Source organism: Silurus aristotelis, assembly GCF_946808225.1.
Source record: "Silurus aristotelis genome assembly, chromosome: 23".
In the NCBI taxonomy this organism is placed as follows: domain Eukaryota; kingdom Metazoa; phylum Chordata; class Actinopteri; order Siluriformes; family Siluridae; genus Silurus; species Silurus aristotelis.
Window position 1 is genome coordinate 13609503 of NC_139596.1, and position 12432 is coordinate 13621934.

General features: G+C 40.5%; 1 protein-coding gene across 4 annotated transcripts in view; it reads left to right on the forward strand.

Annotated features, from left to right (window-relative positions):
- Positions 1-12432, forward strand: part of kiaa0825 (KIAA0825 ortholog) — a 145420-nt gene that overhangs the window by 64255 nt on the left and 68733 nt on the right. For all 4 annotated transcript variants that reach the window (XM_083527612.1, XM_083527614.1, XM_083527613.1 and 1 more), the window contains 2 exons: positions 5074-5235; positions 6603-6697. In XM_083527612.1, the coding sequence (XP_083383738.1) occupies positions 5074-5235; positions 6603-6697 (257 nt within the window). The remainder of the gene's footprint in view (positions 1-5073; positions 5236-6602; positions 6698-12432) is intronic.

The following is a 12432-nucleotide window of genomic DNA, read 5'->3' on the forward strand; positions in this document are numbered from 1 at the left end:
CACACACACACACCGGACACACACACACACACACACACACACACACACACACACACACACACACATTCTGATGCAGGAGAAGGTTTGGGCAACTTGTAACGCCTGTGTGTCTTCCAAAAAGAAAAAGTCTTGCAAAAGTGTTGTGCATTAACCATTCTCTATTATGCCCCAGCACCTTGCTCAATTCTGATTGGTCAGAAAGTGGTGTTATTTTTCAAAGAAAGCAAAAGTCCTGGTACATGTTTTATATGTGCTTATTTAATACATTATCATTTCTATTGTAATAGTCAAGTCAAGTCAAGTTTATTTGTATAGCGCTTTTCACAACAGACATTGTCTCAAAGCAGCTTTACAGAAAACAGCAGTGAAGGTGAATGGTGTGCGTTTGTCCCTGATGAGCAAGCCGTGGCGACAGTGGCAAGGAAAAACTCCCTTAGATGATATGAGGAAGAAACCTTGAGAGGAACCAGACTCAAAGGGGAACCCATCCTCATATGGGTGACATCAAAAGTTTGGTCATAAATCTTTCAACAATACAGAACAATTTGTGATCATCATAGATCCAGCATCAGCTTCTCCATGCCAGGGCCTTTAAACACTCGGCATCTACTTCTCCATGATCATCCATAGGTCCATAATCTTCACGAGGTGGGACGTGACTGGAGCTGGCCAAACCTCAGGATGCCTCGGGATGGGAAGAGAAAGAGAAGCAGTGGAGAGGAATTAGCGTAGCTGCTGTTCATGATATTAACAGCACAAGTTGATAATGTGCATGTGATCAGATGTTCTGGAGCACAAGGTTATGATGTGATGTGTGTGATGTGTGTTATGTGTAGGCTTTGCTAAAAAGATATGTTTTTAATCTGCACTTAAACTGGGAGAGTGTATCTGAACCCCGAACACTGTCAGGAAGACTATTCCAGAGTTTAGGAGCTAAATGTGAAAATGCTCTACCGCCTTTAGTGGACTTTGCTATTCTAGGAACTACTAGAAGCCCAGAGTTTTGAGATCTCAGGGAGCGTGACGGATTGTAGCGTGTTAAGAGACTGGATAGATACATGGGAGCCAAACCATTTAGTGCTTTATAAGTGAGTAGCAGTAGTTTGTAGTCTATTCGAAACTTAATAGGAAGCCAATGTAGGGACGATAAGATTGGGGTTATATGATCGTATTTTCTTGACCTAGTAAGAACTCTTGCTGAGGCATTCTGAACTAACTGAAGCTTGTTTATTAATGATGCAGGACATCCACCTAGTAATGCATTACAGTAGTCTATTCTAGAGGTCATAAACGCATGGACGAGCTTCTCTGCATCAGATATAGATAACATATTTCTTAGCTTAGAAATATTTCTAAGGTGAAAGAAGGCTGTTTTTGTAACTTGATTGATGTGATTTTTGAAAGATAAGTTGCTGTCTAAAATAACTCCCAGGTCTTTTACCGTTGAACTAGTAGTTACAGAACAACCGTCTAAATGCAGGCTGAGATGCTGGAGCTTCTGTGTACTATTTTTTGGGCCGATGAGCAAAATCTCCGTTTTATCAGAATTTAATAGCAGAAAGTTATGGGTCATCCAATCTCTTATTTCTTCAACACACTCAGTTATGCGAGCTAATTGAGCTGTATCGCCTGGTTTGGATGAAATATATAGCTGGGTATCATCAGCATAACAATGGAAGCTAATTCCATGCCTTCTAATAATATTTCCTAATGGAAGCATGTATATTGTAAAAAGCAGGGGTCCCAGAACTGACCCTTGTGGCACGCCATAATTTACTAGCATTATCCTGGATAGCTCTCCATTTAAATCTACGAAATGGTAACGATTGGACAGGTAGGATTTAAACCAGCTTAATGCCTGTCCCTGAATACCGATGTAATTCTGTAAGCGATCGAGGAGAAGATCATGATCTATAGTGTCGAACGCAGCACTAAGATCTAGTAAAACTAATAGGGAGATGAAGCCTTGGTCTGAAGCTAAAAACAGGTCGTTAGTGATTTTAACTAGAGCAGTTTCTGTGCTATGATGGGGCCTAAAACCTGACTGAAACTCTTCAAAGATATTGTTCTCCTGCAAGTGGTTACATAGCTGGGCAGCGACAATCTTTTCTAAAATCTTAGACATCAATGGGAGATTTGAAATTGGTCTGTAATTCGATAGCGTGCTTGGATCCAGATTAGGTTTTTTAATGAGGGGCTTAATAACTGCTAACTTGAGGGATTTAGGGACATGACCTAACGATAGTGAGGAGTTAATAATATTTAAAAGAGGCTCACCAGCTGTATATAACACTTCCTTCAGTAGTTTAGTGGGAATTGGATCTAACTGACATGTTGTTGATTTAGCTTTGGTAATAACATCATACAGCTCTTCCTGTCCTATACATGTAAAACAGTGTAGTTGTGGGGTTGTAAGTACGATTGTGTCGGGAGATGCTGTCAGAGGTTGAACTGCCACAATTGTTTTTCGAATGTTATCTATTTTTTCAGTGAAGAAATTCATAAAGTCTTCACTACTAAACTGTGATGGAACACATTTTTCAGATCCCTGATTTGTTGTTAATTTAGCGACTGTACTGAAAAGGAACCTGGGGTTGTTTTTGTTATTTTCTATGAGTTTGCTCAGGTGTTTAGCTCTAGCAGCTTTTAGCGCCTGTCTGTAGCTAATAGCTTACATAGGGACTTGTATGAGATCAGGCATAACATCATGACCACCTGCCTAGTATTGTTTTGGTCTCCCATTTGCTGCCAAAACAATAAGTCTTAGCCGCTCCTGAGCAATGTTCCGTTCTTGGACCATTTCTGAGAGATGCTGACCACTGCAGACGGGGAACAGCCCACAAGAGCTGCAGATTTAGAGATTCTCTCACCCAGTCGTCTAGCCGTCACAATCTGGCTCTTGTCAAACACTAACCCTTCTAACACATCAACTTTGAGGACAAAATGTTTACTGGCTGCATAATATTCCACTCACTAACAGGTGCCTATTTGAGAATATAATCAGTGTTATTAACTTCACTCCAGAGTCAGCAACATGTAAAAGTCCGAGCTAAGCTAATTCCTCAAAGTGTTTATCAAAGTGTTTTCGGATAGACACACTTTTCGTTTTTTTAATTTGGAAGAACAAAATGAAGTTGTTGGACCAGACTGATCGCCATTGTGTCATTGACATCGGGTTTTACTCGTTAACTTTAAAAAAGAGAAGATTTTAAAGAGTGTTTATAGCTTGTACAACATGAGTAGCAATAACATTCGTATATAACATTAAATGTAACTGTGAATAAATACAGTGTCTAGGAAAAGTTCGGAAACATCTAGTCATCCAACTTTTATGGTTTTTGAGACACATGCATGTTCTGTTTTGTTTCTATGCAATAAAATAGGTAAAAGGCAAAACACACAAGAATTGGACAGTGAATGACTAGAAGAAAGATCTGTGGAAAGGATGAGTCCAAATGTGACATTTTTGGCTCAAATCGAGAAACTTATGTAAGACAGAGAACATGTTGAGAGATGATGTTAGCAGACTGCCTCATACCCACAGTCAAACATGGAGGTGGAAACTTAATGGTTTGGGGTTGTTTTAGAGCAGGAAAAGTTGGAAATTTATTCCAAGTGAAAGAAAAACTAAACCAACATGGCTCCCATTCCATACTTCAACACCATGCAATTCTGTTTAATTAGACTGCGGCTAATTGGGACCGACTTCACCGTACAACAAGACAATAACCTGAAGCAAACGTCCAAGCCCTGTGAACGTTATTTAGAGAGCAAACAGTTGGCTGGAGTGATATCTACCATAGAATGGCCTGCTTAGTCACCTCACCTAAATCCTATTTAACTGCTTGTGGTGTGAACTGAATCAAAGGGTCAGAAAGAAATCTCTAACTAGTGAACACCACCTTCGGAAGGTTTACCAAGAGGCGAAGTATTTCAGTTTAATTTCTAAAGTATAAAGATCTGTTATTCATGCTAACGGATGAAAATAACACAAAGTCTAATATCTGTACATTTATATGAGTTTGGTCAAAGTAAATCTTTATAACTTAAATTACAGTGGTTTTTGTGAATAAAAAAAAGGAACATCTATGAAAAACTAGGTGTTTCCAAATTTTTGATAGGAATTGTATATATATTTAATTAATAATAAAATGCACAACGTTGTTTAATAAAAAAAAAAAAAAAACAGTAATATTTCTGGGGTGTTAAAGGAACAAAATGCTTTGAGACATGCTGATATTAGGAAATTACTATTTTCTTATTACGAAAAAAAAGAAAAAAAAAAAAACCCATGTGAGTGTCTGGGTGTTTTCTAATGAAATGACATTATTTGATCTTATCATTGAAAAAAGCATATTTTGGTTAGTTTCCCCTGCAGTATAGTGAATTTATTTTACTACAGATTCATTACACATCTCAGACAATATCAACTCATCTAAAATACAAAAAACCCCGTTGCTATGCAACGTAATTGACATGGGAATAGTTTTGCATTTACCAGTTCGATATTTTTTTTGAGTCTTGCCTGGTTTATCTTCGGTTCTTTCTCACAGAGTGAGTCAGTCTGACTGGTTCGCTGTTTCCTGACTATTTGAAGTTTCATTTTAAGTTAGTTTTAAGTGTCAGGCTTCATAGTGTCACATATCTCTATACATATCTCTGCCCTCAAATTCTATTCTGGATTAAGACTGATTAATTTCTACCATTGTTGGGCCAATTACTGAGGGAATAGAGAGAAAAAGAAATGGCCATTACTTCCAAAATTGGATATGGAATCATTTTGTCAAGATGTACTCATTCGTCCATTGGTGTGTTCAGTCGGCCTGTGGAGATTCCTGCTTAATTGTACCATTTTAATGGGCGCTTGTGAAAATGTAGTCTAATAATAATGTATGTCTAGACTCATCCAGGTTGGCATGAACGTTACTATCTTTGTCCTTTCAATCATTTAGACCTCACGTGCTGTCTCTTTTTTTAGAGGGTTTTATTTAACTTACGCCACCATATTCTCTCACTCTCTCTCGTTTTCCATCTCTCCTTCTCTCTCTCTCTTTTCTTTCCTGATTGTTTCAGGGCTTGTTAAGGTCCAAGATAGCTCCTGCCATAGACGGTACATCTTCTCCCGAGGGACAAGCGTCTGTCCTGTTCTCCTCAGCAGCGAATGTGCCGAACAGTCCGCCCCACTTCAACCCGCTCTTTCACTTTGACCACATCGGCCGCGCAAAATTTGATCAGGTTGGTCCTTTTTCTATTCAAAACCCTTCCCATGGAATTACAATACACATAGAGCCACTACACCCCCCACCCCCACCACCAAGATACATGTCATGTGTCGCGTCCTTCCCTTCAATTTTATTTAAAGCAGTTCATATATGCGGTGAACTATTTTTTACGCTTTTTTTCCCCCCGTCTTCGTGCTTAAGCGAGAGCTTTTCCTCAAGGCCACAGGAGCAGAGCTGGCAAGGTGAACGCCAAAGAAGAACGTTAAAGTGCTTTTACTGGGATGAACTCCCTGATTCTCTGTAGGTCACACGGTCCCAATGCAATATTTAAACGTGAAGGGGGCTGAGACAAAGAATCAGCGCTGGAAAAAAGGTTGAAAGTTTAAAAACACTTGAGAGGTGAACTCCTGAAGTAGGTGGCTGCGAATTGAAAGAAGGAGAGAAAGAAAAAAATAGAAAGCCACGGATTTCATATTTGTCAGGCTTAATTACTAAATATCTCAGCCCCGATGAACTTCTTGAAGCTTTGGGGATGAACACGGGAAAAGTTCGCCACTTGCGAGATTCGAAGGTCAATCAGTGAAAGAAATCTTTAGGAGAACTTTATACTTCTGTCCGCTCTTTTGTCGCTTTTTTTCTTTCTTTCTCTTTTTTTTTCTCTCTGTTTTCTAAGCTCAAAGGCTAATACTTCACCTATTGTTGTGTGCTAGCTGGAGCACTCGTAATCCTTTTCTGCTTATCACAAGAGTTTGCATTGCTTTGCATAAAGCACCCTGTTAAGAGGATGATTAAAAAGCTTCCCTTGCTTTAGGTGGCTGTGCGGTTTATCAAATCAAATGGATGGGAGGGAAAAAGAAAGAAGAACAAAATAAAAAATAAAAATAAAAAAACCCACGACTGCCATCAGTCAGCCGGTTGGGGAGGAAAAACAGCGTTGCGACGTTCTTCTCTTTTCGTCAATGAAAACTCTGCCTGAAGTAAAGAGTGACATTTTGGCAATCAAAGCAATCAGATTTTTATTTGCCTCGCTAACAAAGGGTCGGTCTACACATACTCAGAAACCGAGAGGAAAAAAACAAAAACGTATCGCTGGGCAACTTGCCCTACAGAACAGCTAGAAGAGTAACGACTTCTCTACCAAAATTGATTTATCTTTTTAGGAATGATGGCTACATCCCTCACCGAATGGATTTATAAATTAATTGCTGTCTTATTAGAATGAAAACCTTCTTGTGCAGACATGATAGATAGATTCTGTCGGAGAGGCCTCGTCCAGGACCCCCTCCTCTTTAGTTAGTCCAGCCCAGCTGGAGCAGTAATTTTGTGATCGTATTAACGCTGATTAATAACTAACAATACTCTTTGCTCATTTGTCAACAGTCAGCTATGAGCACGAGAGAGTGGGATTGGGCCCAAGTGCTGTCGGCTTACCAGAGAATGAGTCAGGTGACCTTCACAAATCTGCTGGCTAACAGGTAATAGTTCTTGATTTCTCTCTCTCTCTCTCTCTCTCTCTCTCTCTCTCTCTCTCTCTCTCTCTCTCTCTCTCTCTCTCTCTCTCTCTCTCTTTCTCTCTCTCTCCTTTCTAGCAAGGCCCTCTTTCCAGGAGAACAAATTTATAAATAAATGTATATATATATATAAAACTTCCCAAAAACTCATGTCAGTGTTCCCAAATTACAATTTCCCTTCTTCAAAAACCAGACTGAAAAAAATTTTCTTTAACTCAGACCTAAAACCCTCTATGGACGAAGCCTACCGATTATAAAGGGGGAGACTTTCCACTTATATAAATACATATTTCCCTTTTCCACTTTGTGTTTCTTAGAAACGTATCTGTGATATGAAGAAGGAATTCCTCTTGTCTATGTAAATGTAATCTAAATGTGTGGGCTTTCATTAGAGTAGATGCATAGTCCTGAATGTTTGCTGGTGTGTGTATTTCACTGCTGGGTATTAATTAAATAATATATTCATCCCATACACCCCTGAACTGTGTAGCGACAGAGGTGGAAAGAGTAATAAAATATTCTACCTAAATAAAAATCCTGTTTTTTTTAGGACTTCCGGTTTCGTGGTGCGCATTTCCGGGTTGGCGGCCATCTTGCCGTTTTTCCTGCGCCACCCGGTATATTAGGACATCTAGACTTTAGCTCGCGGCCAGATAATTTTACCGGCTCCCTAGTCCCTGAGATTTTTCTTGCCACCCTGCCTGCTCTGGTTTCTGTTCCTGGTTCCTGTTCCTAATCCTGATCCTAAACCTTTTCCTGAACTTGTTCCTGTTCCTGATCCTGATCCTGATCCTAATCCTGTTCCTGATCTTATTCTTGTTCCTGTTCCTGATCCTGATCCTAAACCTGTTCCTGAACTTGTTCCTGTTCCTGATCCTGATCCTAAACCTGTTCCTGATCTTATTCTTGTTCCTGTTCCCGATCCTGATCCTAAACCTGTTCCTGTTCCTGATCCTGTCCCTGATCCTGTTCTGCTCTGGTTTGGACTTGCTGCACTGTTTGTTGGCTCTTGGATTTTGGAAAGTTTCAAATTTCTGAGTTTGGTTTTCCTGCATTGCTTTGTCTCCTGTCTCCAGGCTCTTGGACTTGGACTGTATTATGGACTTTGTTTTGCTCTTCACCTGTGTCTTTTTTAAAGCCTGTTTTTTCCTTACACCTGTAATCCACTGACACTGTTAGGTAAATAAAATTTGACTTAAGTAAAATCAACAAAATCTAAAAATCTACTCAAGTAAAAAGTATCTCATTTAAAATTTACTCAAAATAAAATTGACCAAGTTACTTTTATTAACAGCCAGGGGTTTGTTTGGGATTCTAGTTTAGTTCAAAAAGGACAAGGAGATGTGAATTAGATTAGATTAGATTAGATTCAACTTTATTGTCTTACACATGTACAAGTACAAGGCAACAAAATGTAGTTTGGGTCTAACCAGAGTGCAATATCAGCAAGGATATACAGTTTTTGCATGATTTACATAAGTTAAATAGAATGGAATATAGGACTATAAACAGTAATTTACAGATGTATATGTACTATGAATAAACGAAATGAAATCACAAACTAGTTGATTTTTAATTAAACACATTTACAAATGAAAGTGCAATAACAAAAAATAAGAGTTCTTGACTTTAGTCTAATGTGAGTTATGCACTTTTTCAGCGAAAAAAAAAACCCTGTTATAATGTCATTTATGATAATGAGAAAAATCGCAAATGCAGATTCCCAATTCAGACAGTGAGCGCACGCATTGCGTAACTTTCTATTTATCGGCATTTCGCTGGATCTGCATCACTGGTGTCTGTCTTGTTCGTCTCCATCTTTCTTTCTTGTTAGTTTAGCACGGTTGTTCTCCCGCGCATTAATCAATCAGTGCGTTAGTTTCCGAGGACGCGTTATTTTTTCTATTTGCATTTTATTTTATTTTTTTTGTTTCCCTCAGTAACTGATATCATTTAAAATGTAGTTAAGTACAATACATAAAAAAAAATACTTAAGTAAAAGTAAAATGACAGTATAAAAAAAAAATACTTTAAAAAGTATAACTTGAAAATAGAAAATACTCAATTACAGTAACGCAAGAAAATGTAATTGTTTACTTTCCACCTCTGTGTAGGGAATTAAATCTGACACTTTCTATAAACTTTTTTATGTGACTTTCACATTTATGGCATTTGGCATGTCCACTTATCCAGGGCAGCATACAATGATCTTATTTATACAGTTGAGCAGGTATGGGGTTAGGGGCCTTGCTTAGGGGCCCAGGAGTGTGGATTTGAACTCACAACCTTCAGATTCTAAGTCCATTGCCTTAATCACATTATGTGTTTGCCTAAGCTAAAATGACCTCAGCTTCACACTGTGACACGTAGGTTAATTCTGTTTGATCTGATACCTTTTGTACGTTTTAGCTGCCAATAAGCTTCAGGACCTTGTAAGCTGATTATGCACAGTTTTTGGACAGGAGAACAAATCTTTTTCAGATTTTCATCACTGGGGTGAACATTTTTTTTTCTTGGCATCATGCCTAGGTATTATTGAACAGAGGGTTTTTTTTTTTTTCACCATGTTAGTAGTGGGTCAGAATGGCTCATTGTGGTGGAATGTCAATTAAAGTAGGCCAGGTTTAGTTAAGAAAGAAGTCCGCCCCAGGAGATGAGGGAAATGTAAACAGAATATAATGTAACAGGAGTGGACACAATTATTCATCTATCAGCTTGCCCAAGGGGGAATGTTCCTATGTTTTGGTTGCCTGGAAATATAGCTGATTATGCTAAAAATGTAGTAGCCATCGTCATGTGATGATGTACGGTGAGCTAGTCAGCTATTTACAGTATATATAGAGTGTATATACAGTATATACTGTGTAGCCACAGTCTGTTTTTTTTATTTTTATTTATTCATAGCATTTGGCAGGCACGGTTATCCAGAAAGACATTTTATGTGATCCGTACCACTGAGCACTTGAGGGTTAAGAGCTTTGCTCAAGAGCCCACTGATGGCAGCTTGGTGGTGTTGGGATTTGAACTCATGACCAAAACGTTCCGAGACGAGCTCTGTTTAGAAGTAAGTACTTATTTATCTACGTTTATCATTTCAAAATAGTCCCCTTGCACAGCAATACAATGCTCCTAGTGTTTCGAAGCCTGTCAAGCAGCTTCTGCGCTTCGCACTGGGTATCTGCAGTGGTGTCAAAATGTTGACCTTTGCGGACCTTTTGCTTTCCATCTTCAGGAAGAGGGTGAAGTCCCCAGAAGCCAAATCCGGTAAATAGGGTAGGTGCGTAAGTGAGATCATGTTGTATCCGGCGAGAAACTCACGTGTGAGGAAAGCTTAATGACAGAGCGCACACGTGGTCAGAATAGCACCAGTTGCACGGCTCGCGATGTACACGGGACGATTACCTTTTTTTGAAGGTCGGTGCTCCCTGTGACTGTGCGTGCTGCCATCTGTTGGCGTGTTACAAAGCTAGTCTCAAAATTTTTTCATAACACCTCGGATAATTAATATCAATATATTGCTTCACATAATAAACCTACTTGTTTACAATAAAAATAAATAAATAGGCAGGCCATGAGATATAATTAGTCCAGCAATAAACCTTCCACCCAGCCCAAAAAGCTCTATTAAAAATGTAACCTGTCGGTGAGGCTGAAAATATTTGTGTTTATTCTTGTCACGTTTTTTCTCTAAAATGACCTGCACTCCTTCTGAAATCTAATAAAAGTTTGTATAACCTTTGAATAACCCAGTGCTGCAAAGAATCAGTGATTGATAGTGAACTGATTGTAGATCAGCTGCCCACTGCTCATGCTCAGTAACTGCCCCGTGGCAGTGGTGCAGTGGCCAGCTTGCCTTGTACCCCCTCAACAGCTTGGAGATCCTCCAACTATCTGTGTATCTTCCACAGTAGGAGGCATCAATGTGTTCATCCTTCTCTATAAACATTCCCTCAGTGATGGAGTGCCTCTTCTACCCTAAATGGAGTTCGAGGTTGCCTGAGAGGACAAATAGGGGGAAAGAGGCAGGAAAGGTGAACGAGACAAGGGTAGACCGTCGTCGCTGCCTTTGATGAGGCATGCACATTACCCAGGTGCGGCGCAGCCGATGCCTTCCCGTGGGTTTTTAGTTATACACCCCCATAGTAAAGTCATTTACTGTCGCTGGTGTCGGTCGGTCAGGCCCGACTTCAGGTGGAACCTGATTGAGGTTGTGCTCTCTTCCTCCTAGTGCCTCCTCTTCCTCGGCTTGCTGGGAGTATAAATATTTATGGGACGGGGTGATGCTCCAGGCAGCCGAGACTCATCCGTCTCTCCAGACCTCTATTCTGAGCTGTCATGCTGAAAACTATCAGGCTGCCATAAGGGCCCCTCACACCTTGTCTAGCAGCTACACAGGCTCCATTTCAAACCGCCCTCATTTTTACATGCGTCTTCGAACAAAGGGCAAGCAGCTTGTCTTGCCAAGGACGGTGTTCCTAATAAGGGTGGCGTGTGTATGTGCGTGTGTGAGTGAGTGAGTGAAGGCGTGTGTGTGTGTGTGTGTGTGTGTGCACTAGAGTTCTCCACCCTTCTCGGCCTTGTGCCACTTTGTTGCACGTGTTTAAAACAGATACTGTCATTCGGCTCTGTCTCCCAGGCATTACTGCAGGATTATTCATGAATGGTGCTGAATAGGTAATACTGAACTTTCAGTGCAGACTGGCATGGCCTCCCGAGAGAGGGGGAGAGACAGAGAAAGAGAGACTGAGAGAGTGTGTGTGTGTGTGAGAGGTAGGCAGAAAAGGGAATGTAAGAACGTGGAATGATAGCGGTGAAGAGACGAGAGTAAATATTATATAATGTGGTGTAATCCCATGAAGAAAAGGAAGTCCAAATCTTGCCTCATTAGAACCTGTTTATTCAAAGCAAGCAGGTTTACAGCGTGTAATGAATGAGTGGGATTACGGGAGGTGAAATTCGGCGGATCGCTAAGCCGAGAGGCGTTTCCTGTTTTTTTCTGCCGCTTGCTTATGTGCCGGTGGTTTTTGAAGGGCGTTAGAAGGCTTGTGTTGGTGGAGAACTGCACAGGCTCTCTCTCACCAGCCAAGCTCTCTCGCGGGACTGTAGGGGTATTATGCATGTGATGAAAACTATATGACTGGAATGAGTGATAACAGGGACAGGTCTGAAGACCCATGTCCCAGTCTATGTCTATTTCTGTCACCTTCATTTGAGTCTCGGGCGTAATAGGCCGAGTTTATGAAACATTGCTTTCACGTATCCTGGTATCGCCTCGAGAGACGATCAGCTATCAGCATTAGCTTTGTGCTTTGCGCTTGCTCGTTCAATTATCTCTCCAGCTCCCCCTCCCTTGCTCTCTTTCCATCCCTCGCCTTACATATTTACTATACCTGCCAGTCCAGTCTAGCTCTTTGGATCATTTCTAAGTGCTGACCTTATATTCGGCTATATAAAACGTGGAGTCCGGAGAGCGGGCGCCGGTGGACTTTTACATTCAAAGTTGTTAAGTCTTGCTTGATATGACTTCATTAATTCTGAAACTTTCGGCGCCAACTCGACTGCGACACCTAACCAGATGGGAGATTAAGAAGAGAGAGAAAGAGAGATGGAGCGAGAGAGCAGATTTACACAGGTGTGGGTGTCCTTCTTTGTCACCTGTCATTTGGCCGTCTCTGCTGGCGGTGTCATAAATCATTCTC